Below are 20,520 nucleotides of genomic sequence, written 5' to 3'. Positions count from 1 at the left end.
ATAGTAATGAGTTGGTGCGTGTGCGCATGATGACGTGATTGCACGAGTGAAGTCATTGGAGAAAAAGAAGAAAGAAGGCAAGAAGTTGGCTTGGCTTTCGCTGCCCTAAATGGCCGACACGCCGCTCACAGGAAGCTCCTCTCCGGGTTTCCTGTCTGCCAGACTCACTGCCAGACTCATATTTACCTTTACTCGATCTGCCCGTTAAAAATAAAAAATTACAGATATATTACATCATACATGATACTAAATATGAATGTAAAAAAATGTGTTTAAAAATTTGCTCTCCTCTATTGACGCACACATAAACATGTTTTCATGTCGTCTATAGATCGGTGCTGAGAACTTAATTAAGATGTTTGTTTTGGTGTTTGTGACGTTGTTTAGATAAAAACGCGGAATTTTTTAAATTGCTGGTTTGTCCCTGTTCCGTTGCCGTAGGAATTACATGACGTCATCAAAGTGGGACACGCATTGCATCGTGAACTGTGAAGAGCAGGAGCATGTCCAGATGTCTCGGGTGACCTTGTAGTTCCCAAAATTGGTTCTCTCAAAACGTAAGTTTGGCCCTCACGTCACGACTACGTTTCCAAAAATTTGTCTGGTTGCCAAGGCTACCGTGAACACAGCAACCTGAACGCGAGTTGATTAGCATTAGCACGCAGTGCGTCCACAAACTATTGACTTTTGTCTGACTTCCGGCTGACATTGGTCTCGTTTCATTTGAGCAGAAAGAAACAGACGAAGAAGTATGTCGGTCAAGCAGGCGTCTGTGCACGCCAAGTGGATCATCGGCAGAGTCATTGGAACCAAAATGACCAAGACCGCAAAAGTACGCGTCACTCGGCTCGTGCTCGACCCTTACCTGCTCAAGGTATGCAATAACGGCATGGCCAAATAATAATAATAGGAATAATGACATGTGGCTGCTCGTATGTGCAGTGATGTCATGTGAACATTGGTGATGGTGTCAGCGAGCAACGTTTCATCAGTTCATCTTGATGTTGATGTTGTTCAGTACTACAACAGGAGGAAGACCTACTTTGCGCACGACGCACAGCAGCAGTGCACAGTGGGCGACGTGGTGCTGCTCAAGGCTCTGGCCGAGCCGCGCTCCAAACACGTCAAGCACGAGCTGGCCGAGGTGGTCCACAAGGTGGGCCGTGCCGTGGACCCGCTGACGGGCAAGCGGGTGGCCGGCGCCGAATTCCTGGAGCCGCTGGATGACCTACACGTCGACTGCGAGACTTTGGCCCACAAAGTGCAAAGCTTGAACATCTCAGCGGACACGTCACATTAATGCTTGGATGGTTTGACCATTGTAGGAGGATTTTGTGGAGCGTTCCGAAGACAATTCTGGAGTGTCAGAGGGAGGTGGAATACTCAGAGACAAGCAACTCCAGCACTGGGAGAACATGCCACTGGATTTAAATACAGAACTGCACAACTGTGAGGCAGTGCTAATTGGTCGGACCTCAAACGGGGTATTTGGGAAGTACTTTTTATGGCTTTGTTCCATGACAAAACTGCATAGTCAAGTCCTATGGAGATCATTCAATAATAGATTACAATAAAAAGCTCACCTGTCGCATTGTTTTTACAAGATTTATGTTTTATGCAACTAATGAATAATAATGCATTCCCAGGTAAAAAAAAGTTTTCTATTAATCAAAGTGGATTTTAAAAAATGCTTTTGTTGAAATGCCAAAGTTGACCCGATATAAGTGTCACGATCACGTCTAAAGCGGAGCGTGTGCAACTTCTCGACCAGTTTTGATCCAACCAGCCTTCCGTCCGCCGCCGTTGGTGTAAGCCTGAAGCAAGATGGCGGCGCGAGTCCTTCACACGGCACCAAAGTGGCTAACGAGTATCAAGCTGTCACACCAAAGTCTCGCCACATGCGGGAAGTTTCGTGTTTCCGTCCGGTGAGTCTTCATCGACCCCAACTTGGGCGAGGCCGTCACACAAAGTCAATTTAGAGTTTAGTCCGCTCCTGCGCCGCATCAATGTCAAGCTCCAGCGACGTCCTCGGTGGCTAAGCTAAGGCTAACCTCGGTGGCTAACGCTAACATAACGCTGACGTCGTTCCTTAGGCGCCGAGATCCCGATCCCGTCTCACTCAATGGCGACTTGTGTTTCTCCATGAAATGTTTCCACTTGCTTCGAGGACGAGTAGCAGAAACGGTGTGATTGGTAAAGTGTATTTAAAGTCACAATATTGACTTGTCAACATTCTTGTGACTGGTGCAGTGCACGGATTGCCCCTTCAGTAGTCACGTGATAAAGCAGTTTTGCTTAACTTCTGTGACCGCTGTACTTTTTAATTTGTTTTAACATACTTTTATTGTTGACTGATTGTGTTGTCGTGTGTTCCAGGAGCTTGTCGGGGATTCAGGACAGTTGGTTTAAGTCTCTGTTTGTGAGAAAGGTGGACCCGCGCAAGGACGCCCATTCGCACCTGCTGGCTAAGAAGGAAGACAACAACTTGTACAAGATCCAGTGTGAGTGGCGCACTGTGCGTAATCTTCGCCTTCCTCGGACGCTCTCCATCCAAACTGTTTTGCGTCCTCACTCTTGCAGTTCACAACGTCAAGCCCGAATGCCTGGAAGACTACAACCAATTATGGTAACGTGCTTTTGTATGCTTCTCACTGGCTCACAAGTCAATCTTCTGCATATGGTTTTAGTGAGGGCGTGTTGCCTTCCATCCACACCGATCCTGAATACCCCTGCGAGCTTGTCGGAACATGGAACACGTGGTACGGAGAACAGGACCAGGCAGGTCAGACGCCAACTCTTTTGTTACACACACACTGGCTTGTCTGGTTTTGGGCACGCTGTGGACATAGTTTTTGTTTCTGGAGATTGCAATGTCCTGTAAGAATTTGTACTACCAGATTCAGTTGATTTTCTTCTCAGACAATGTAGAGATTCTCATCCTCAAAAAGATATTTCATACACATGCAGGTTTTCAAGATGGGAGCCATATTTTTGAAATTACGTTTCTGCTGAGCGCATGATTGAAATATGATAATTGTGCTGAACTCAAATGAACTGGCTCGATGACAAATTGAAGTTTCGCAACAAGTGAGCATTTAATCTAAAATAAGGCCTAAACCTGTTTTGGGCCCCACCCAGTTGAAGCTTACTCGAAAACTAAACACAAAAAAAGATCATTGCACAAGCAAAGTGGCCTGTGAGGTTAATGCTAACACTATAAGGAACATACCATTGACATGCTAACGGTTAGCATCAATAGCAACGGATCTTTGAATTCCAGTGATGAATTTTGTTTGTTGATGTTGCAGTGCACCTGTGGCGATATCGAGGAGGTTATCCGGCCCTCACGGAAGTCATGAGCAAACTCAGGCAGAACAAGGTAAGTGTGCCACCTGTTGACTGCTGACAAAATTACACTTGCTCCTTCCTTCATCGCTTGACATTGTGGACCTTGATAATTCCTGATGATGATGTCACGCATCATGCCAGATGTTTGCAGAGTACCGGCAGGAGCGCGGGAAAATGTTGCTGTCCCGCAGGAATCAGTTGCTGCTGGAGTTCAGCTTCTGGAATGAGCCAGTCCCCCGCGACGGGCCCAACATCTACGAACTGCGATCGTATCAGCTCAGGGTAATGGCTTCCTGCACGCTCGCTCGCTTCTGCCACCCATCACTTGACGCGCCGCCCTCTGTTTGTTTGCATTCCAGCCCGGCACCATGATCGAGTGGGGCAACTACTGGTGAGTCCGTGGAGTGATGTTTGCTGTGTCCGTCCACCATTCCGTCTCCGTAACAAATGATTTGTGATTCATTCCTTGATGGCTGGCGTTCCGCTTATGTTCCGTTCCCCCATGCAGGGCGCGCGCCATCGATATCCGCCAACAGAACCAGGAAGCCGTGGGAGGATTTTTCTCTCAGATCGGAGATTTGTACCAAGTTCACCACTTGTGGGGTGAGTGCCTTGCAAGGTTGCATCAGGTGTTTATCGGATTCCAGCGCCTCTTCATTTTGTGATAATCTTCCAGCCTACAAAGATCTGCAGTCCAGAGAAAACATTCGAAATGCAGCCTGGCAGCGAGAAGGCTGGGACGAGGTCGTCTACTACACAGGTGAGGCCTTGCTTCTTATTTGGGCGCCATGACTCAGATTTTGTTGTGATGGTTTGGTTTCTTCCTGCAGTGCCGCTTATTCAGCACATGGAATCTCGAGTCATGATTCCCTTGAAGAGTTCGCCTTTAAAGTGAGCCCTGCAACCCCGTTCGGAGGAAGCGACGGGGCCAGGAGGGTGTCCCGCTTGGCTTTGCTTGGAGCGTGAGCTTCTGACGTGTGAGCATCTTTAACATCTTTACCACTACAGTCTTCTCCTCTGAGGAAGACTTAAGACGACTTCCCAAGAAATGATTACTGATGAACTTGATTGATTTTTGAAACGAATACACAAAAACGGAAGGATGATTAAACTCTGGTTTCCCTGGCGATGCTCGTAGTTCCTCCATTAAACACGTTGAAGCTTCTTATAATGTAGAATCTGGTGAGGATTTGATCAGGTTTGTTTGTCTTTTGAGCTGGGTTTATTGATTTTTGTTGAGCTGCTAATAGGGTGGTGATGGGGCTGCTGCTGCTGGCGCTTCATGGGTGGAAGAAGATGGGACTGTGCTAACGTGTATGACCATCCCTGCTTGAATGATTTAGTTGTACAGAATGAAATTAAACTTCGAATCAATTCACCTCTCGTATTATTTCACAGCACACATAATGCTTGCATGTAATTTATCTGTACCGAATTGCACATTTTAATTGATTTGAACATATTACAATTTATAAAGCTGACAAAAATGTCTTTCCAATAATTTATTCCCCGGAGAATTAGTGTTATTTGCCTGGTTGTAAGAGAACCAAAGAAAACAAGATATGACGTATGATATGACTCTCGAACGTCCGAGTTTCGTCGTGTTCCATGAACACATCAGGGGGAGCACGTGTTGGCCTTCTGGAAGCCTCTTTCTTTTCTTAGCTTCCGGTTGGCGTGTCCCGCTAAACGGCACCTCGCTCGCTTTCTTTCCCTTCTCCGCCACGTTGGTTCGCCGTCACCATGTCCGCCGTGAAAGCTCTGAACCCCAAGGCGGAGGTGGCCCGCGCCCAGGCCGCGCTAGCGGTCAACATCAGCGCGGCTCGGGGGCTACAGGACGTCCTCAGGAGCAACTTGGGACCCAAAGGCACCATGAAGATGTCGGTACCCGGCGCAAGCCACGAGCCGTTCTTTGCTCCTGCTCAATGCTAGGTTAGGCTAGGCTAAGCTAAGTTGCTAAGTAGCTCTCGTATCGGACCCCTCGTTCTTATCGAATGTTAATCATGCAATCTCACCTAGAAGTAGGAACTGCATTTCCGTTTAGTTTTTTTCTCTTTTGTGTAAAGTTATCGGAAGTTGGTGATTTTATTTTAGGCCTCGCATAGCCTACGCTAAAAAATGCTAACCCTGTGGCGACGCACGTTGCCTCCCTGCCCCGTCATGATCATGCTAAACATGCTAAACTTAGCATCAGCTTCATCGTCTCTTGCAAAAGATGCTACGATTTCCCAACCATCAATGATTTGAATGTTTTCATGCAATGTTTGAATTGTTTTGGCTTTTCGATGGGGGCTTTGAAAGGTTACAATAAAGCTTTTTTGTTGTGCAAACAGGTTGGTTTCTGGATCAGGAGACATCAAGCTGACCAAAGACGGAAACGTCCTCTTACATGAGATGGTAATTGACCACTTTGGACTCGCATTTGACTGCCCCCCCTTCCCCTACTGTCTTTTTTGTTTAACTTGCATTAATGTTTTTGTTTGAATCCTTATTCAATTCACACCTTTGTTTTGGATCGTTTGTTTTTCTCAGCAAATTCAGCACCCGACAGCGTCTCTCATTGCCAAGGTTGCCACAGCCCAGGATGACATCACGGGAGACGGGACCACCTCCAACGTCCTCATTATCGGCGAGCTGCTCAAGCAGGCCGACCTCTACGTTTCAGAGGTACCTATTGTAACACCACAGGCGTCCGATTTTGTTTACGTATTTGGGCTGACATACCTTCACGCGCCCCTCAATCAGGGTCTTCACCCGAGGATCGTTGCCGAGGGCTTCGATTCAGCCAAGGAGAAGGCTCTGGCCGTGCTGGAGCAGGTGAAGGTGACGCGGCAGATGGACAGAGAGACCCTCATAGCTGTGGCTCGGACCTCCCTCAGGACCAAAGTCCACGCTGAGCTGGCTGACCTCCTCACTGAGGTTCGGCTCTCCAATTCCTTTTACAAGCATATTCAAATGCAATCACTTGTCGTCGGCGATATATCCTCTGCAATAGATTTCCTTCCCCCACTTGTGTCCTCGGATGCCATCTGAGCTGTGTGAATTGTAAATGTGATGCAGGCGGTGGTGGATGCCGTGCTGACCATCGCCAAGCCCAACGAGCCCATCGACTTGTACATGGTGGAGATCATGGAGATGAAACACAAGACAGACTGCGACACACAGTGAGTGAGCTCCTTCCTTTCTTCGCAACCAGGAGGCGGGACAGCGGAGGGGCTACCTCTCAAACCTAGGCGCCGTTTTCCAAGTGAGACCTGACGGCCGTCGTTTGCATGTCTACAGGCTAATCCAAGGGCTGGTTCTGGACCACGGCGCCAGGCACCCTGACATGAAGAAGCGTGTGGAGAACGCCTTTGTGCTGACGTGCAACGTGTCACTGGAGTACGAGAAGACCGAGGTCAACTCGGGCTTTTTCTACAAGAGCGCCGGAGAGCGTGAGAAGTTTGTGGAGGCCGAGAGGAAGTTCATCATCGACCGCGTGCGTAAAATCATCGAGCTGAAGAAGCGCGTGTGTCCTGACGGCGATGCGGGCTTCGTCGTCATCAACCAGAAGGTAAACCCCGCCGCTAAAAGCATCACCGTTGACGGCACGGCGAACACCCGGGAAGCGCCGAATCCGTGGCGCTTTTCGGTCACATGACTGTGCTAGAGAAAGTGTGGCGTGTACCTCTGCATGCGGGGGCACCCCGTCCCCCTGACATGTATTCATCACGGCACTACAATGGCCACACCCCTTCTCGTGCGGCACCTTAATGCTCTCTTTCTGCGCTTCAGGGCATCGACCCATACTCGCTGGACGCCCTCGCCAAGGAAGGCATCGTCGCCCTGCGCAGAGCCAAGAGGAGGAACATGGAGAGGTCAAAGTTCAATAGAGTCCACATAGTTTCGTGTACGAGTGTCCACTATAAGATGTCGTGTGCTGACGCGTTGATGTTTTTCTGGAACGGCAGGCTGACGCTGGCGTGCGGCGGCATGGCCATGAACTCTGTGGACGACCTGACACCCGACTGTTTGGGCCGCGCCGGGCTGGTGTACGAGCACACGCTGGTGAGTGACGCCGATGTGAACCCGCAAAGAAGCTTGTTGAACAAAATCTAGCAGCTTTCCACCAAAACGTTTGTCGCAGACAAGAGCAGCCGACAGTCCCCCTAACGGCCATTTGGCTTTTGGTGTTTGCAGGGTGAGGAGAAGTTCACCTTTGTGGAGAAGTGCAGCAACCCTCGCTCGGTCACGCTGTTGCTGAAAGGGCCCAACAAGCACACGCTCACGCAAATCAAAGACGCCGTCAGGGACGGCCTGCGCGCCGTCAAGAACGCCCTGGAGGACGGTGAGAGCGCAGTTTAGCCCATGAAGCCAGATGTGAAAGATGTGATGGTGAAAGGAACTTTGATTTCGGGTTGCTGTCAGGTTGCGTGGTGGCAGGCGCGGGTGCGTTGGAGGTGGCCCTGGCGGACGCGCTGATCAAGCACAAGGCCTCCGTCAAGGGACGAGCTCAACTGGGCGTGCAGGCCTTCGCCGACGCCCTCCTCATCATTCCCAAGGTCCACGTCACCACCACCGCATCGTCCCTTTTCTTTGGCTCGTCCTCATGTGTTCCTGAAATAACGCGATGCCCCCCTACCCCCGACAGGTTCTGGCCCACAACTCTGGGTACGACCCTCAGGAAACTCTCCTGAAGCTGCAGACTGAGTATAAGGAGTCCGGACAGCTGGTGGGCGTCGACCTCAGCACAGGTGACAACGCGACACTCCCATAAAGGAAACAAGAAAAAAAATCAGAGGGGCTAAGTTTTTTGTGAACATCTCTGAGGTGCTTGACAAAATGCCACAAGGAACAAAAAAATCTAAAGCAGTTTTACAGAACATTTTTTTTTTTTTTACCATACACCAGAACACATCCTCATGTGTAAGGTGAGTCAGTGGGCTTTTGTTGTTACCATGACAACCAGTAGGCGATATCTTTGGCCATAATCTCATGTTGGCAGTGTTTGCAAAACAGCCCAGAGGCCGAGACGCGGAAAGCTTTTGTGTCTACAATGTGAAAAGCAAGCGTGTGTGTTTTTCAGGGGAGCCCATGGTGGCGGGCGAGGCGGGCGTATGGGACAACTACAGTGTCAAGAAGCAACTTCTTCACTCTTGGTGAGCAAACCGTCCACGTCCGTGACATCGTCCACATCTTGGTTCTTGCTCTTAACAGTTTTTCCATTTGTGTGTAGCACGGTGATCGCCAGCAACATCCTGCTGGTGGATGAGATCATGCGCGCCGGAATGTCTTCCCTCAAAGGTTAAAGGTCAAGTGTTGTCCAGCTCAACAAGCACTCAACGTTCACCAAACCTTTTTTTCTTATTCAACCTTTGGATTAGTTTATTTATCATGTTTCGTTTCAATGGCAACTTCAAAAACAGCACTGATTACTGCTTCTACGTCTGCACATTAAACTTGTTGAGCATCATTGACTTGACTGATTTCATTTTGATTCTTTGATTTCATTTCAACATGCACAAAAGCGCCACAAATTGAATCAAAATATGAATGAAAATCTCTCCAAAAAATAGATTGAAGCCAATAAAAGTTCAGATTCAATTATCCATCAAAAAATGCAGCAAATCAACAGCAAATAAACTTTCAAACTGTTAATTTCCAGCATTAACTTCTAAGTATCACCTAGCATGAGTTAAATAGGCCCGAGTCAAGGAAGGTAACAAACTAGCTTTCAGGTGAGGATGCAAAAAAGCATCTCTGAGGAAAGGATGTAAGATAAAAAATTTAAAAAAGACTTTTGGGGATGCCGAAGTTACCATGACAGCCAGCGGGCGAGCTCTTTGGGCGTGTCGATGTGATTAATGACGTCACGGCGACGTACAGAAAAGCTCGTGAGGCGGCGTTGTTCGTGCACGGCCGTGCTGGCAGTGTGCGTGAGTGGGACGCTCGTGTTTGTGTGTGCGTGGGTGGGCGCCCACGCGCAGAAGATGCTGAACATGTGGAAGGTTCGAGAGCTCGTAGACAAAGCGTAAGTAACGGGCCGCGAATAAGCCAGGTGCAACTAAGCTATGCTAAAGCCGGTTAGCGGCTGTGACGTCACGGACGCTCAGAGACTCAGCTGTTAGCCGCTGCTAGCTGGTGAGCTAGCTACCTTCCATCCTATTGTAGCCCACTTGTCAATAATGAAACCTTTTACTTCGACTATTCCTACTCTTATTCGGGAATGAGCTCAGCTCGTCTGAACCGATTGTAAATGAGATTCAGGTTGAGCATTCAGGCAACCATACAGTAGCTTGACCGCGGCCGCTATCTGCTGCAGGAGCATCACGCCCTTTTCTGGCCCGCAAGCTTCCGTCTCCTCCCAACGTGCAAACGAGAATATCTCTAGCGCCCCAAAAAAAACAATAACAATGTGTGTGTGTTTGTGCACATCACCAGTACTAACGTGGTGATGAACTATTCCGACATCGAGTCTAAAGTGAGAGAGGCCACCAATGATGACCCCTGGGGGCCGTCTGGCCAACTAATGGGAGAAATCGCCAAGTATGTACAACACATGCACTTACTTAGACACATGCACACGTTTATTTAGCATATTGGTGTACGCTTGCATGTGAGCAGGTCCACCTTCATGTACGAGCAGTTCCCCGAGGTGATGAACATGCTGTGGACCAGGATGCTGAAAGACAACAAGAAGAACTGGAGACGCGTGTACAAGGTGAGCGCTGTGCAGTTTAGAATGTGAGAAAAGTTGCCTGGATTAACATCTGACATCACATATCTAGCGCCAAACTCTTTAGATAGCGCCTCCTAGCCTAAATTTCAAAGGCAGAAATTCCGTGGCGGCAGAATTCCAGTCAGTATCATGCCCACATGGTTGCATAGTTGTGGCGCCATTTCTACCCAATTTGCACAGTCTGGTGAAGTTGTGGCGTGACGTGGCAGGCGCTGCTGCTGCTGGCCTACCTGATCAGGAACGGATCGGAACGAGTGGTGACCAGCGCGCGAGAGCACATCTACGACCTGAGATCTTTGGAGAACTACCGCTTCACGGGTCAGTGCCCGGCCGCCCCTTCTGCCTCCGTTGTTTTCCCTCTTTTGAAATGCATGCCTGGCTTGGACAGATGAGAACGGCAAAGACCAGGGCATCAACGTGCGTCAGAAGGTGAAGGAGACGGTGGAATTTGTCCAAGATGACGAGCGGCTCCGAGAGGAGCGCAAGAAAGCTAAGCAGAACAAGGACAAATACATTGGGGTCTCCTCGGACAGCGTGGGAGGGGGAAGCACCAAGAACTGTGAGTGGTCCCTCAGCCCATATCCATCCCGAACCGCAACGGTTCTGTGTTTGTGTGCAGCTTGTGAGCTGGAGCGGAGCAAATGGGAGGAGGACTGGGACAAGAGCCGGGCGGCGTTCCCCTTCAGCGAGAAGCTAGGCGAGATCGGCGAGAAGATCGGCAGCACCATCGACGATACCATCAGCAAGTTCCGCAAGAAGGAGCGAGACGATTCCCCGGACAGGAACAGGTAGGAGCTGAATCGATTTTGAGAATTGAAAATGGAAAATAATTGCTCTTCTTGCTGTCACGGTAGCGACAACGAGGGGGAGAGGACATCCAGGAACGGTCGCCTGGAAGCTCGCGAGTTCAAAGACGAGGAGGATAGCGTCCCCGCCAAGAGCGTCCACGTAACTCAGGCGACCACCGCTGCTACACGCAAACGCAGCGGGACCCCCGCCAACAAGACTTTGGACCTCGGCGCCGCCGCCCACTACACCGGAGACAAGAGTCCCGATGACGATCAGGTCACTTCAATATTATTTTGGAGATGCTTCAAGTTGATTCAGGGAATGACTTTTGTGAATGCCATTTATTGGACAGTTTTTTAAAGGTCCATTCTATACTGTCTCACTAGGCATCCGGGAGGAGACCCTGTGGCGGGGGGCTGGCTGACCTGCTGCTTGTTGACTCTTCGACCCATCAGAGCTCTTCTGCAGGTATGGCTTGGAGTGTGTGTGCATGTGTGTGTATGTCACTGCCTATGTGTGTGTCTGTTCAGGGGGCTTCTCCAGCGACCTCATCTGCGACTTCGCTGACTTCTCGTCGCCAGTGGCGTCTGTCAGCCTGCCCTCCTCCACTGGTAATTTTGTTTTTATAAAAGTTTGGTAGTTGATCCAAGGCACCACCTGCTGGCAGAATTGGATATGTAATATGTGTCTGTCATGTGACCAGTCGCGGCACCGGCTAACGGAACCGCAGAATTCGGAGACTGGAGCGCCTTTGCCGACCTCCCAACGACGACGTCATCAAGCTCCGCCTCTCAGCCGATTGTCGACTTGTTTGGCGCCCCCCCACCTACGAACCCCACCTCTGTCCCGCCATCCGCCGAGCTATTTGACTTGATGGGCGGGGTCAGCCAGCCGACGACACTGAGCTCATCTCAGAGTTTGACCTTCCCATCCGTCGCGGCAAACGTCCCAGCGTCTCGCTCCCAGCAGGTCTGAAGGACTCTTCCATCTTGTGCTTTCACACGTTGCTTTCCCCTCTTGATTACGTATGAATTGTTTTATTTGGGTATGTGATGTCAGAGTCTGGGAACTTTGATGTCTCAGCAGCCCACTGGATTCAAGCAGATGGTCGGAGGGCAGGGTTCTTTAGGCTCCACCTGGTCCGACCCGTCTGTCGACATCGGCCTGGACTTCCTGTCATCTGGCCTCAATCCCGTAAAGTCGCCGGCTACCCTCCCCAACAACATGCGGCAGCTGCAGCAACAAGGTAGCTCGGCCCGACTCTTCACTATTTGCTTGCTTTGCAATTTGTGGGTGCAGTTCACTTGGCGGCCAGTGGGGTCAAAATATTTGGGAGTTTTTGGGAGGGTGGTTGAAGGTGTTGACTGATGTGGGACACTTTTTGCAGGCGTGCCTCCCATCCATGCACTGGCCAGCAACTTGGGAGGCCTGGACCTCAAGCGAGGCTTGGCGCCACTCATTGGACCTCAGGCCAATCCCAGCATGCCACCTTTGACGACAATGGGCGTTGCCGCTCCCGTCAGGATGGGGACCCCGGGGCTCGGCGCGGCGCGTCAAAGCCAGATGCCTTTTCTAACTTGAGCAACTTTGTAAATTGGAGGTGTGCGCCTGTTGAGGTGAGGACGGGCGTGTGAGATAATGGGATGTGCTTAAGAGCGCGGAAATGCCGCGGCTGCAAGCCCCCACCCCACCCCCTTCCGTGTCGCCCTTTGCCATGTATGCCACTCTCAACAAGTTTGCTATATTGGTCTTTGGGGTTCAGGATGAACCTAAAATGCACTTTAACCTTTCCAGTCAACTCAATGGGCCATTTTGAGCGTCCAACTGTCCATCGCTTCAGGACTTTTTATGCAGCAATCCATCTTAAGACAAGAAAATACTCTTGAGGGAGCTTGGTGAAGCACATTTGGATCCTCGCTAGCTGGTAGTGTTGTCGGTCATCCCACCCCCAAGCCGGTTAGCGCAAACTTTTTGTGAGTGGCCCCAAACCTCCTCAGGGCAAACGTCCCTCTGACAACTCCGCCATCTTCAACTTGAGTTTGGCCTTCTAAATACATTTCCCTGACTTGAGTCTCTTCCGCCACCTTCTCCTTCCAACCGGCGCAAGTTGCAAGAAACAACGTGGCGGGCCCGAGGTCTTCACTTTGGAGCCACCGTCTTCAAGCCATGGACTTGCAAAAATACGAGGGACAAACTCAACATTGGTGGGGGGGGGGGCTCTTTTGTTTGACGTGCGGGCACACAGCTAAGCAGAGACTTTTGCGTGCTTCAAATGACCAAATCTTTATTTTGTTACTCTCAGAATGACAATTCCGTAGATGTACGTTTAATGTTTGCGTTACTCGTCTTCATAAAGGACATTGTTGATGTTTGTTCTTTTTTCAGTACAAGTCAGTTTCTTGCAATTGTGTACGTGCTTTCTTCGACATTCAATTAAATTGCAGCAACCTCAGTGAATCATCCTGATATTTTATTACTTGAATGCGAGTAGCAAGTAACCAAGTAGCTTACGAATGCATCTGTATGTACTTTCGGTTTTTCAGGTATCGCTTCTCAAGTATCAACTTTTAATTTTTGTTTGTGTACGTTTGCCCACAGCGGTAAATAATGACACATTGTGTGATTTTTATTTATTTCATTATTTCATTATTTAATTAATTCCACGAACGCTCGCACACACGAGCGACATACGAATGAAGACAAATGGACCAATGGCTGCGAGGCCTGTATTGTGACCAAACAAAGACGTGGCGCTCCATTGGAGGCGATGCGACAAATCAACGTGGAGTTTTGTTGATTGACAGCGCGCTACGTCGAATAGAAAGCCAGGAAAGTACTTCGGGGCGTTCCCAGGAAGAGGCTGCTTGCATTTTCCTGTAATGGCGGAGCAGGCGGAGAGCGAAGCGATCGGATTCAGCGACAGTAGGTCAGAAATGAACCGACTTGAGTTTTCAGAGCCTTCACGCCGCCGCGTGATGTTCCGTGCGTGTTGCTGCTTTAAAATGAGATCGCCGGGCGGTTCTATTACTGCCCGAATGTGTGAGGCCAAGACGCTGTTTGTGGATGTAGCTTTGGAAGCTAATGTTCATTTGGCTAAATAGCTGGCGGCTAGTTGTGGTTAGCTTAAGCGCTACGTTAGCACATCCAGAGCATCTCCACAGAAATGTGTCCCTTCAATCGCGGTGCGTTAGTCTATTTTGTTGAGCTTTTACGCTCACTCGTGTGTGGCAAGTACAATTGATTGTTTTCCCAAGTTATCCTGCTAGCTATAGCTGGCTAGCCGAGGCAGCTGCGATTGGCTGCACTCAAATGGAACGCGTGCGGCGTTTTGAAGGCGCCCGCCCCCGAAAAGCTTGCTTGAGCTCAGGTCTTTACCCGCAGACGTTTCAAATTGGAGTATTGTGCTCAACAACACCCATAAAAACCCATACACACACAGAAACAGTTAATCAGCATTTTCTTTTGTTTACTTTTAATAAAACATATGCATTGGCTTTGTTTTTCTGGCTTCTTGGTCACCATGATGGCCGTTTGATATTTACATTTGAGTGTGCATGTGCTGCAGGATGGCCCAGCAGGCCGTGCGGTTCCACGGACCCGTCCCGGCACCGGTGACCTCGCCTGCCCCCGCCGCACCGGGTCCCGGGCAAACTCCTGTTCTACGCGGCCCGCCACCCCTCCTCCGGCCGCCACCGCCCCCCTTTGGAATGATGAGGGGACCGCCGCCGGCTCGTCCCCCTTACCCACGGCCACCCTTTGACCCCAGTATGCCCCCCATCCCGCCACCAGCAGGAATGCCACCCCCCATAGGACCGCCCCACCTGCAGGTGACATATGTTTAGCACTGGCTGCCGCTAACCACTAGCTAACCACTATTATGTAGAATTTAAATATATTAATGGATGAAATCATTGTTGGAAGTTTGTGGCGTCTTTCCTGCAGAGACCCCCGTTCCTTCCCCCTCCCATGGGCAACCTTCCACCCCCTCCGGGGATGCTCTTTCCTCCTGGGATGCCCCCGGCCCCTACTTCTGCAAGCCCCGCGCCCACCGAGGAGATCTGGGTGGAGAACAAGACGCCCGAGGGAAAGGTAAACAAATCTGCACTTGGATGCCCTTGCGTTGTGCCGTGCTGCCTGGCTTCACCGCTTTCCACCCCACCCCAGGCTTATTACTACAACGCTCGCACCAGAGAGTCGGCGTGGACTAAACCGGAGGGTGTGAAAATCCTCCAGCAGGCAGAACTCAACCCTCTTCTGGTGGCGGGGACTGGCCCCGCCGCGGCGGGGGCCCCTGGGACCTCGGGCACGGGGAGCGCCAGCGTGGGTGCTCCTGGTGCTGGGACCTCCAGCCCCGGCGGCACTGTGGTCATTAGCGCCAGCAGCATCAGCACCACGGCCAGTGCGTCCGCCTCACCCATTAGCGCCGCTTCCAGCACCCCCTCTCGCACACTCAGCTCCAGTCCGGACCCGACCTTCACCTTGGCCCCCTCCGTCACCATAGCAGGTTGCAACACACAGGTCACACGACATCAGGGGGTTCCAAACATGGTCGTCCAAGGGCATCTTTTTGGGAAACTCCTGAGATGCAAGTCAGACACGATTAGTTTGGACACCCCCACACCGCATGCATGCTCATCACCAAGTCACACATGTGCCTGTGTTCCTTCCAGCAGCCGGTGCCACAGCGGAGCTTATCCCCACCTCCGCGGTCAGCTCATCGGCGGCCGCCGCTCCAATCATTGCGGTGACAGTGTCCACGACGCTGTCCCCGTCTCCCGTCACAGCCGTGCAGACTGTCCCGATGCTGCCCGCTGCCCTGCCGCACAGCGTGGCCCAGCCCGCCGTTACTGCTGCCATCCCCGCCTTCCCGCCTGTCATGGTGCCGCCCTTCCGCGTGCCTTTGCCGGGCATGCACATCCCCCTGCCAGGTGAGAAGAACATTGCTAACTCCGGCTGCACATTTCCATGCATTCTTCATATAGATTTTTGAGGTGATGCTGATTGAGATGCTTGGCTTAAAAATTAGGTAAACAATACATTTGTGTTGATTTTACGTTACCACAGAGTCTAAAATAAAAAATAAATAAAAAAAGCATCAAGTTATGAATTCAGTTTTGGCTTGAAGCCATCAACTGATGCAAATAGAAGAACATTGTGTGCATGATCCTCACCAATTTCTTGAATTAACAATCAAAGCCAGAGATGCATGTCAAAACAAAATGATTGACAGAAAGAAAGACCTCGTTTGCAAGACGCCAAATTTGTCCGTGAGTGCTTGGCGACAGATGTCGTGCTTGTTTTCCTCCTCTCCTCTTCTCGTTTCTTTCCTCCACGTGCTATCTGGTGTGAGGGCGCTTGCTTGCATCCACTCAGCATTTTTTTTTTTTTTGGTGGTCAAATTGGCAAAATTTAGTTTTCTATCTATAAAATATTACCATGACAAACAGAATTATTTTCCAGATCCCCCACCCCGCCAATGTGGCCCTTGAGTAGCAGAGATTCCCCACCCCTGATGCTCCCCCACCGTCACAAAGACAAACAGTGTGTGTTGCTGGTGGCTCCCACCAACCAGATGCTTGCTTGTGCATTGTTGTTGTTGCAGGTGTAGCAATGATGCAGATAGTTGGCGCTCCCTGCGTAAAGGCGGGCCCCGGCGCCAACGGTAAACGCACCCGCCCGCTTCAATAGCATGCTAGTCTGTCGCCGCCACTCTGCACTCCTCTTTTGCTGTCCTCACACAACACAGTCACACCACATGGATGGCACATTTTGTGATTTCGCTCACAACCACACATGCAAAATTGTGTTTTGGGTTGTGAATATGTGCTTGTGTATGTTGGAGGCCACCTGTGAGTGTGGTTGAATCATTCTATAATACACTTTGGGTTTGTTAATGGTCATGTGACACCGCTGGGTCCAATAACTTTGACCCCGCCCCCCTCAGGAATGCTACCCGGCATGGGGCCGCCCCTGGTGTCCATGATGCACCCACAGCTGGCCTTGTCGGCAGCGCCAGCGTTGCAGCTGCCCGAGTGGTCCGAGTACAAGACGGTGGACGGCAAGACGTACTACTACAACAACCGCACCATGGAGTCCACCTGGGAGAAGCCACAAAGCCTACTAGATAGAGGTGAGAACCAAGCGCTGTAAAACTCAACTTAGGTGCCCTACTGCTCACCACTGCAATGTTTGTGCGTGTGCAGAAAAAGAATTGGAGAAGGTCAAGGAGCGTATGGCGCAGGAGGAAGCCGAGGCCATGGAGATAGAGGAGGAGGAGGCAAAAATGCTCATCAACAATGAGAAGCAGGTAGAAGAATTCCCCCTCACTCAAAGAATAGTCTGTGACAATGCCGAAAGTCCGGTTATCAAATCAAATGTTTTTTTGTGTGTGCCAAAGGAACGCAAAGAAGAAGAAATGAGCGAGGAAGAGAAGGCAGCCCAAAAAGCTCGTCCGGTGGCCACCAACCCTATTCCAGGAACGCCGTGGTGCGTCTCCACGCCAGCGGTGACTGACGAGGGCCGGCGTCCGCGCTAATTATTGTGTTTTCCGTCAGGTGCGTGGTGTGGACGGGGGACGAGCGCGTCTTTTTCTACAACCCCACCACTCGGCTGTCCATGTGGGACCGCCCTGACGAGCTGCTGGGACGCACCGACGTTGACAAACACATCCAGGAGCCTCCGCACAAGAGAGCCTTGGATGACGCCAGGAGGACAGGTCCCGCTGACTCTCTCTGGCTTTTGTGTGGCTCCTTTGTGTGTTTGTAACTGTGTGTGTGTGTAGTTTTCAGCAAGGAGGAGCCGGATCTGGGCCTGGCCGCGGATGACCTACACGACGGTGAATCCTCCAAAGCCAAGAAGAGAAAGTCAGTCACCTATACGTGCCTTCGTGACTGTCAGCTGTGTTGGTCTGACACGCCCGCGTACGTTATTTTTCTGGCTATCAGGAAGGAGGACGCCAACGAGGCTGACACTGAGAAGGAGGCGGTGATGGAGGCGGAGCTTCGGGCAGCCCGCGAGAGGGCCGTGGTGCCCCTGGAGTCCAGGATGACACAGTTCAAAGACATGCTGCTGGAGAGAGGGGTATGTATTTGTGTATTTTGACATTTCTAGGTAAATGAAAACCTTTTGACACTTGTGCGTTTGTTCCCTACAGGTGTCGGCTTTCTCCACATGGGACAAAGAGCTTCACAAGATTGTCTTCGACCCTCGCTATCTCTTGCTCAACCCCAAAGAACGCAAGCAGGTGATGGCTGTCTCCTCCTTGCCTTTTCGCCTACCGCCCGGTTCCACCATGTGGCTGCGCTTACAGGTCTTCGACCAGTACGTCAAGACCAGAGCAGAGGAGGAGCGGAAAGAGAAGAAGAACAAACTGATGCAGGCCAAAGACGACTTCAGGAGAATGATGGACGAGGCCAAGCTGACGGCCAGGTGAGATGCCCCGCTGGCGTCACCCAAGAGGCCTCTTCTAACATTCGTGTGCTCCTGGCAGGACCACCTTCAGCGAGTTTGCCAGCAAACACGGGCGTGATCCTCGCTTCAAGAGCATCGACAAGATGAAGGACAGAGAAGCCATCTTTGTCGAGCACATGACGGCCCTAAAGAAGCGAGACAAGGACGACTCCAAGTCCAGAGGGGAGAAGGTAAGGAGAGCCCCCCAACACACACACACACCTGACTCACAAGCACTTGTGCACCGGCGGCAGGTGAGGCAGGACTTCTTTGAGATGCTGAGCGACCAGCACGTGGAAGGAGGACAGCGATGGAGCAAAGTCAAAGAGAAGATGGAGACGGATCCTCGTTACAAGGCGGTAGAAAGCTCCGCCCTCAGGGAGGAGTTCTTCAAGCAGTACCTAGACAAGCAAGCCAAGGTCGCTCCCAACATTGTTTGCTTCAACAACAATTTTCTCTACTCCGTGGAATCGCTAACGTATTTGTGGTCGCGCAGAGCCTGGACTTGGAGAAAGAGCGCGAGCTGGAGCGGCAGGCTCGTATCGAGGCCAGCATGCGGGAACGCGAGCGCGAGGTTCAGAAGGCCCGATCGGAACAGACCAAAGAGATCGACCGCGAGAGGGAGCAGCACAAGAGGGAGGAAGCCATCCAGCACTTCAAAGCGCTCATGTCCGACATGGTGAGGTGCTCACGCACGCGAGCGCAACTGCAATGAGACACGCCCGGCCTCACCCCATCTTTTCGCAGGTGCGCTCGTCCGACGCCACGTGGTCTGACACGCGGCGGAACCTTCGCAAAGACCACCGCTGGGAGTCGGCGTCGCTTCTGGAGCGCGAGGAGAAGGAGAAGCTCTTCAATGACCATGTGGAGGCGCTGGCTAAGAAGAAGAAGGAACACTTCAGGCAGCTGCTGGATGAGACCACCGTGGTGAGTCAGCTCTTGCCGCAGTGCGCCATATTTAAAGTCTGTCTTCACTTGCAGCGATACATGCCTTTTATTTTGCAGATCACACTGACCACCACCTGGAAGGAGGTCAAGAAAATCATCAAGGAGGACCCTCGATGTATTAAGTTCTCTTCTAGTGACAGAGTAAGGCACAGCTTTTTTTTTTTTTTTATCCACCCACTTTATTTTTATTACCAAGACACAACCTTGAGGCTTTTACGTTGTTGCGTTTAGAAGCGTCAGCGTGAGTTTGAAGATTACATCAAAGACAAGTACATCACGGCCAAAGCTGACTTCAGAACTCTCTTGAAGGAGACTAAGTTCATCACGTACAGGTCTGTGCCTTCCCTTTGTTCCCGCCCGCTGATGAACCGCCGCGTCTGTCCGTCGCTGACCCCTTTTCCGACGCGCAGGTCCCGGAAACTGATCCAGGAATCGGAGCAGCACCTGAAGGATGTCGAGAAAATCCTGCAGAACGACAAACGCTACTTGGTGCTGGAGTGCGTCCCCGAGGAGCGTCGCAAGCTCATTATGTTCTACATCGAGGACCTTGACCGCCGCGGCCCGCCCCCGCCTCCCACTGCCTCAGAGCCCACGCGCCGCTCCACTAAGTGACCTCCAGCTCCCACCCCCACCCGCTGTCACCACCGGGTGCACGGGTTGCAAAAGGCTGCGATTCCTCGGGCCCTCAGGGGAAATAGACTGTTCCAAACGGCAAACTTACCCTGGGAATTGATGCCTAAGTACATTGAAACTTTTTAGTTGTGTCCAGAGCAGATATCCGAGCAGACTAGCTAGCTCTCCTTGCCCACAGACGCGGGCATCTTAGCAAATGGAAAGCTCGCAACGAGAAAAAAAAAAAGGCCGCCAAGCAAGCGACGGCTCCAAACTGTAAAAAGTGCAACTGTCAAGCACAACTGTTCTGCTTTATTTCCATCAATTCCCATGGAAAATTTACCACTTCCTCCAATTTTGCAAGCCTCTTGGAAGCTTGTCCATGTAGGGATGGAGCCCCCCCGTCGCCTTTGACCTTTCACTTCGGTCTCGAGGGATGATGAGATGATGATGCTGCAATCAACTCTGCGGCCGCTTGTGTATGATAGCTCATGTAAATCATCTTTAGTGTGTGCGTGTGTCGGAGGTGAGACAAGCCTTACAGCGCCACCACCGTCCGGAATGTTCGCAAACTTTGTCTCCACGTTCTAATAAACGCAACTTCTTGTTTTTTTCAACCTCCAAAAACGCTTCTTCCACAGGATAATATCGAGACA

General features: G+C 51.0%; 5 protein-coding genes across 14 annotated transcripts; all 5 read left to right on the top strand.

The window, feature by feature from the left end:
- The first annotated feature begins 428 nt into the window (after positions 1 to 428).
- On the top strand, positions 429 to 1,588 carry mrps17 (mitochondrial ribosomal protein S17). Its single transcript, XM_049742992.2, has 3 exons — positions 429 to 557; positions 732 to 874; positions 1,019 to 1,588. The coding sequence occupies exons 2-3, from the start codon at positions 752 to 754 to the stop codon at positions 1,298 to 1,300; spliced, it is 405 nt and encodes a 134-aa protein (XP_049598949.1). The 5' UTR covers positions 429 to 557; positions 732 to 751; the 3' UTR covers positions 1,301 to 1,588.
- Positions 1,589 to 1,758: 170 nt separating this feature from the next.
- Positions 1,759 to 4,726, top strand: LOC125982383 (protein NipSnap homolog 2). Its single transcript, XM_049742925.1, has 10 exons — positions 1,759 to 1,925; positions 2,377 to 2,501; positions 2,581 to 2,626; positions 2,688 to 2,782; positions 3,309 to 3,379; positions 3,490 to 3,630; positions 3,708 to 3,739; positions 3,857 to 3,951; positions 4,025 to 4,108; positions 4,179 to 4,726. Exons 1-10 carry the CDS (start codon positions 1,825 to 1,827, stop codon positions 4,241 to 4,243), a joined length of 855 nt encoding a protein of 284 aa, XP_049598882.1. The 5' UTR covers positions 1,759 to 1,824; the 3' UTR covers positions 4,244 to 4,726.
- Positions 4,727 to 5,002: 276 nt separating this feature from the next.
- On the top strand, positions 5,003 to 8,800 carry cct6a (chaperonin containing TCP1, subunit 6A (zeta 1)). The gene is made up of 13 exons (XM_049742809.2): positions 5,003 to 5,228; positions 5,682 to 5,745; positions 5,881 to 6,015; positions 6,094 to 6,267; positions 6,409 to 6,512; positions 6,631 to 6,901; positions 7,123 to 7,205; positions 7,299 to 7,395; positions 7,528 to 7,675; positions 7,756 to 7,889; positions 7,979 to 8,081; positions 8,414 to 8,486; positions 8,564 to 8,800. Exons 1-13 carry the CDS (start codon positions 5,092 to 5,094, stop codon positions 8,634 to 8,636), a joined length of 1,596 nt encoding a protein of 531 aa, XP_049598766.1. The 5' UTR covers positions 5,003 to 5,091; the 3' UTR covers positions 8,637 to 8,800.
- A 388-nt stretch (positions 8,801 to 9,188) lies between these two features.
- On the top strand, positions 9,189 to 13,312 carry LOC125982314 (clathrin interactor 1). Of its 4 annotated transcripts, XM_049742786.1 has the most exons (12): positions 9,189 to 9,358; positions 9,769 to 9,873; positions 9,952 to 10,048; positions 10,276 to 10,384; positions 10,455 to 10,625; positions 10,686 to 10,854; positions 10,921 to 11,131; positions 11,242 to 11,323; positions 11,386 to 11,466; positions 11,559 to 11,824; positions 11,915 to 12,101; positions 12,243 to 13,312. In XM_049742786.1, the coding sequence occupies exons 1-12, from the start codon at positions 9,192 to 9,194 to the stop codon at positions 12,434 to 12,436; spliced, it is 1,839 nt and encodes a 612-aa protein (XP_049598743.1). In that variant the 5' UTR covers positions 9,189 to 9,191; the 3' UTR covers positions 12,437 to 13,312. The 4 variants fall into 4 exon arrangements, with proteins under 4 accessions (XP_049598743.1, XP_049598742.1, XP_049598741.1 ...); XM_049742785.1 differs by having other exon boundaries at positions 10,455 to 10,854; positions 11,942 to 12,101; XM_049742784.1 differs by having other exon boundaries at positions 10,455 to 10,854; positions 11,939 to 12,101.
- A 388-nt stretch (positions 13,313 to 13,700) lies between these two features.
- tcerg1b (transcription elongation regulator 1b (CA150)) lies at positions 13,701 to 20,481 on the top strand. Of its 7 annotated transcripts, XM_049742724.1 has the most exons (21): positions 13,701 to 13,781; positions 14,421 to 14,682; positions 14,777 to 14,944; positions 15,020 to 15,359; positions 15,526 to 15,783; positions 16,458 to 16,517; positions 16,800 to 16,985; positions 17,059 to 17,162; positions 17,253 to 17,341; positions 17,410 to 17,570; positions 17,637 to 17,718; positions 17,800 to 17,935; positions 18,009 to 18,098; positions 18,165 to 18,283; positions 18,345 to 18,495; positions 18,559 to 18,723; positions 18,801 to 18,983; positions 19,052 to 19,231; positions 19,310 to 19,393; positions 19,484 to 19,584; positions 19,663 to 20,481. In XM_049742724.1, the coding sequence occupies exons 1-21, from the start codon at positions 13,735 to 13,737 to the stop codon at positions 19,862 to 19,864; spliced, it is 3,168 nt and encodes a 1,055-aa protein (XP_049598681.1). In that variant the 5' UTR covers positions 13,701 to 13,734; the 3' UTR covers positions 19,865 to 20,481. The 7 variants fall into 7 exon arrangements, with proteins under 7 accessions (XP_049598681.1, XP_049598678.1, XP_049598682.1 ...); XM_049742721.1 differs by having other exon boundaries at positions 14,798 to 14,944; positions 15,529 to 15,783; positions 19,052 to 19,393; XM_049742725.1 differs by lacking the exon at positions 16,458 to 16,517 and having other exon boundaries at positions 14,798 to 14,944.
- Positions 20,482 to 20,520: the final 39 nt, after the last annotated feature.

Source organism: Syngnathus scovelli, chromosome 15 (assembly GCF_024217435.2).
Source record: "Syngnathus scovelli strain Florida chromosome 15, RoL_Ssco_1.2, whole genome shotgun sequence".
Taxonomy (NCBI): Eukaryota; Metazoa; Chordata; class Actinopteri; order Syngnathiformes; family Syngnathidae; genus Syngnathus; species Syngnathus scovelli.
The sequence above is the reverse complement of the archived record's forward strand: the minus strand, read 5'-3'. Positions and strand labels throughout refer to the sequence as shown.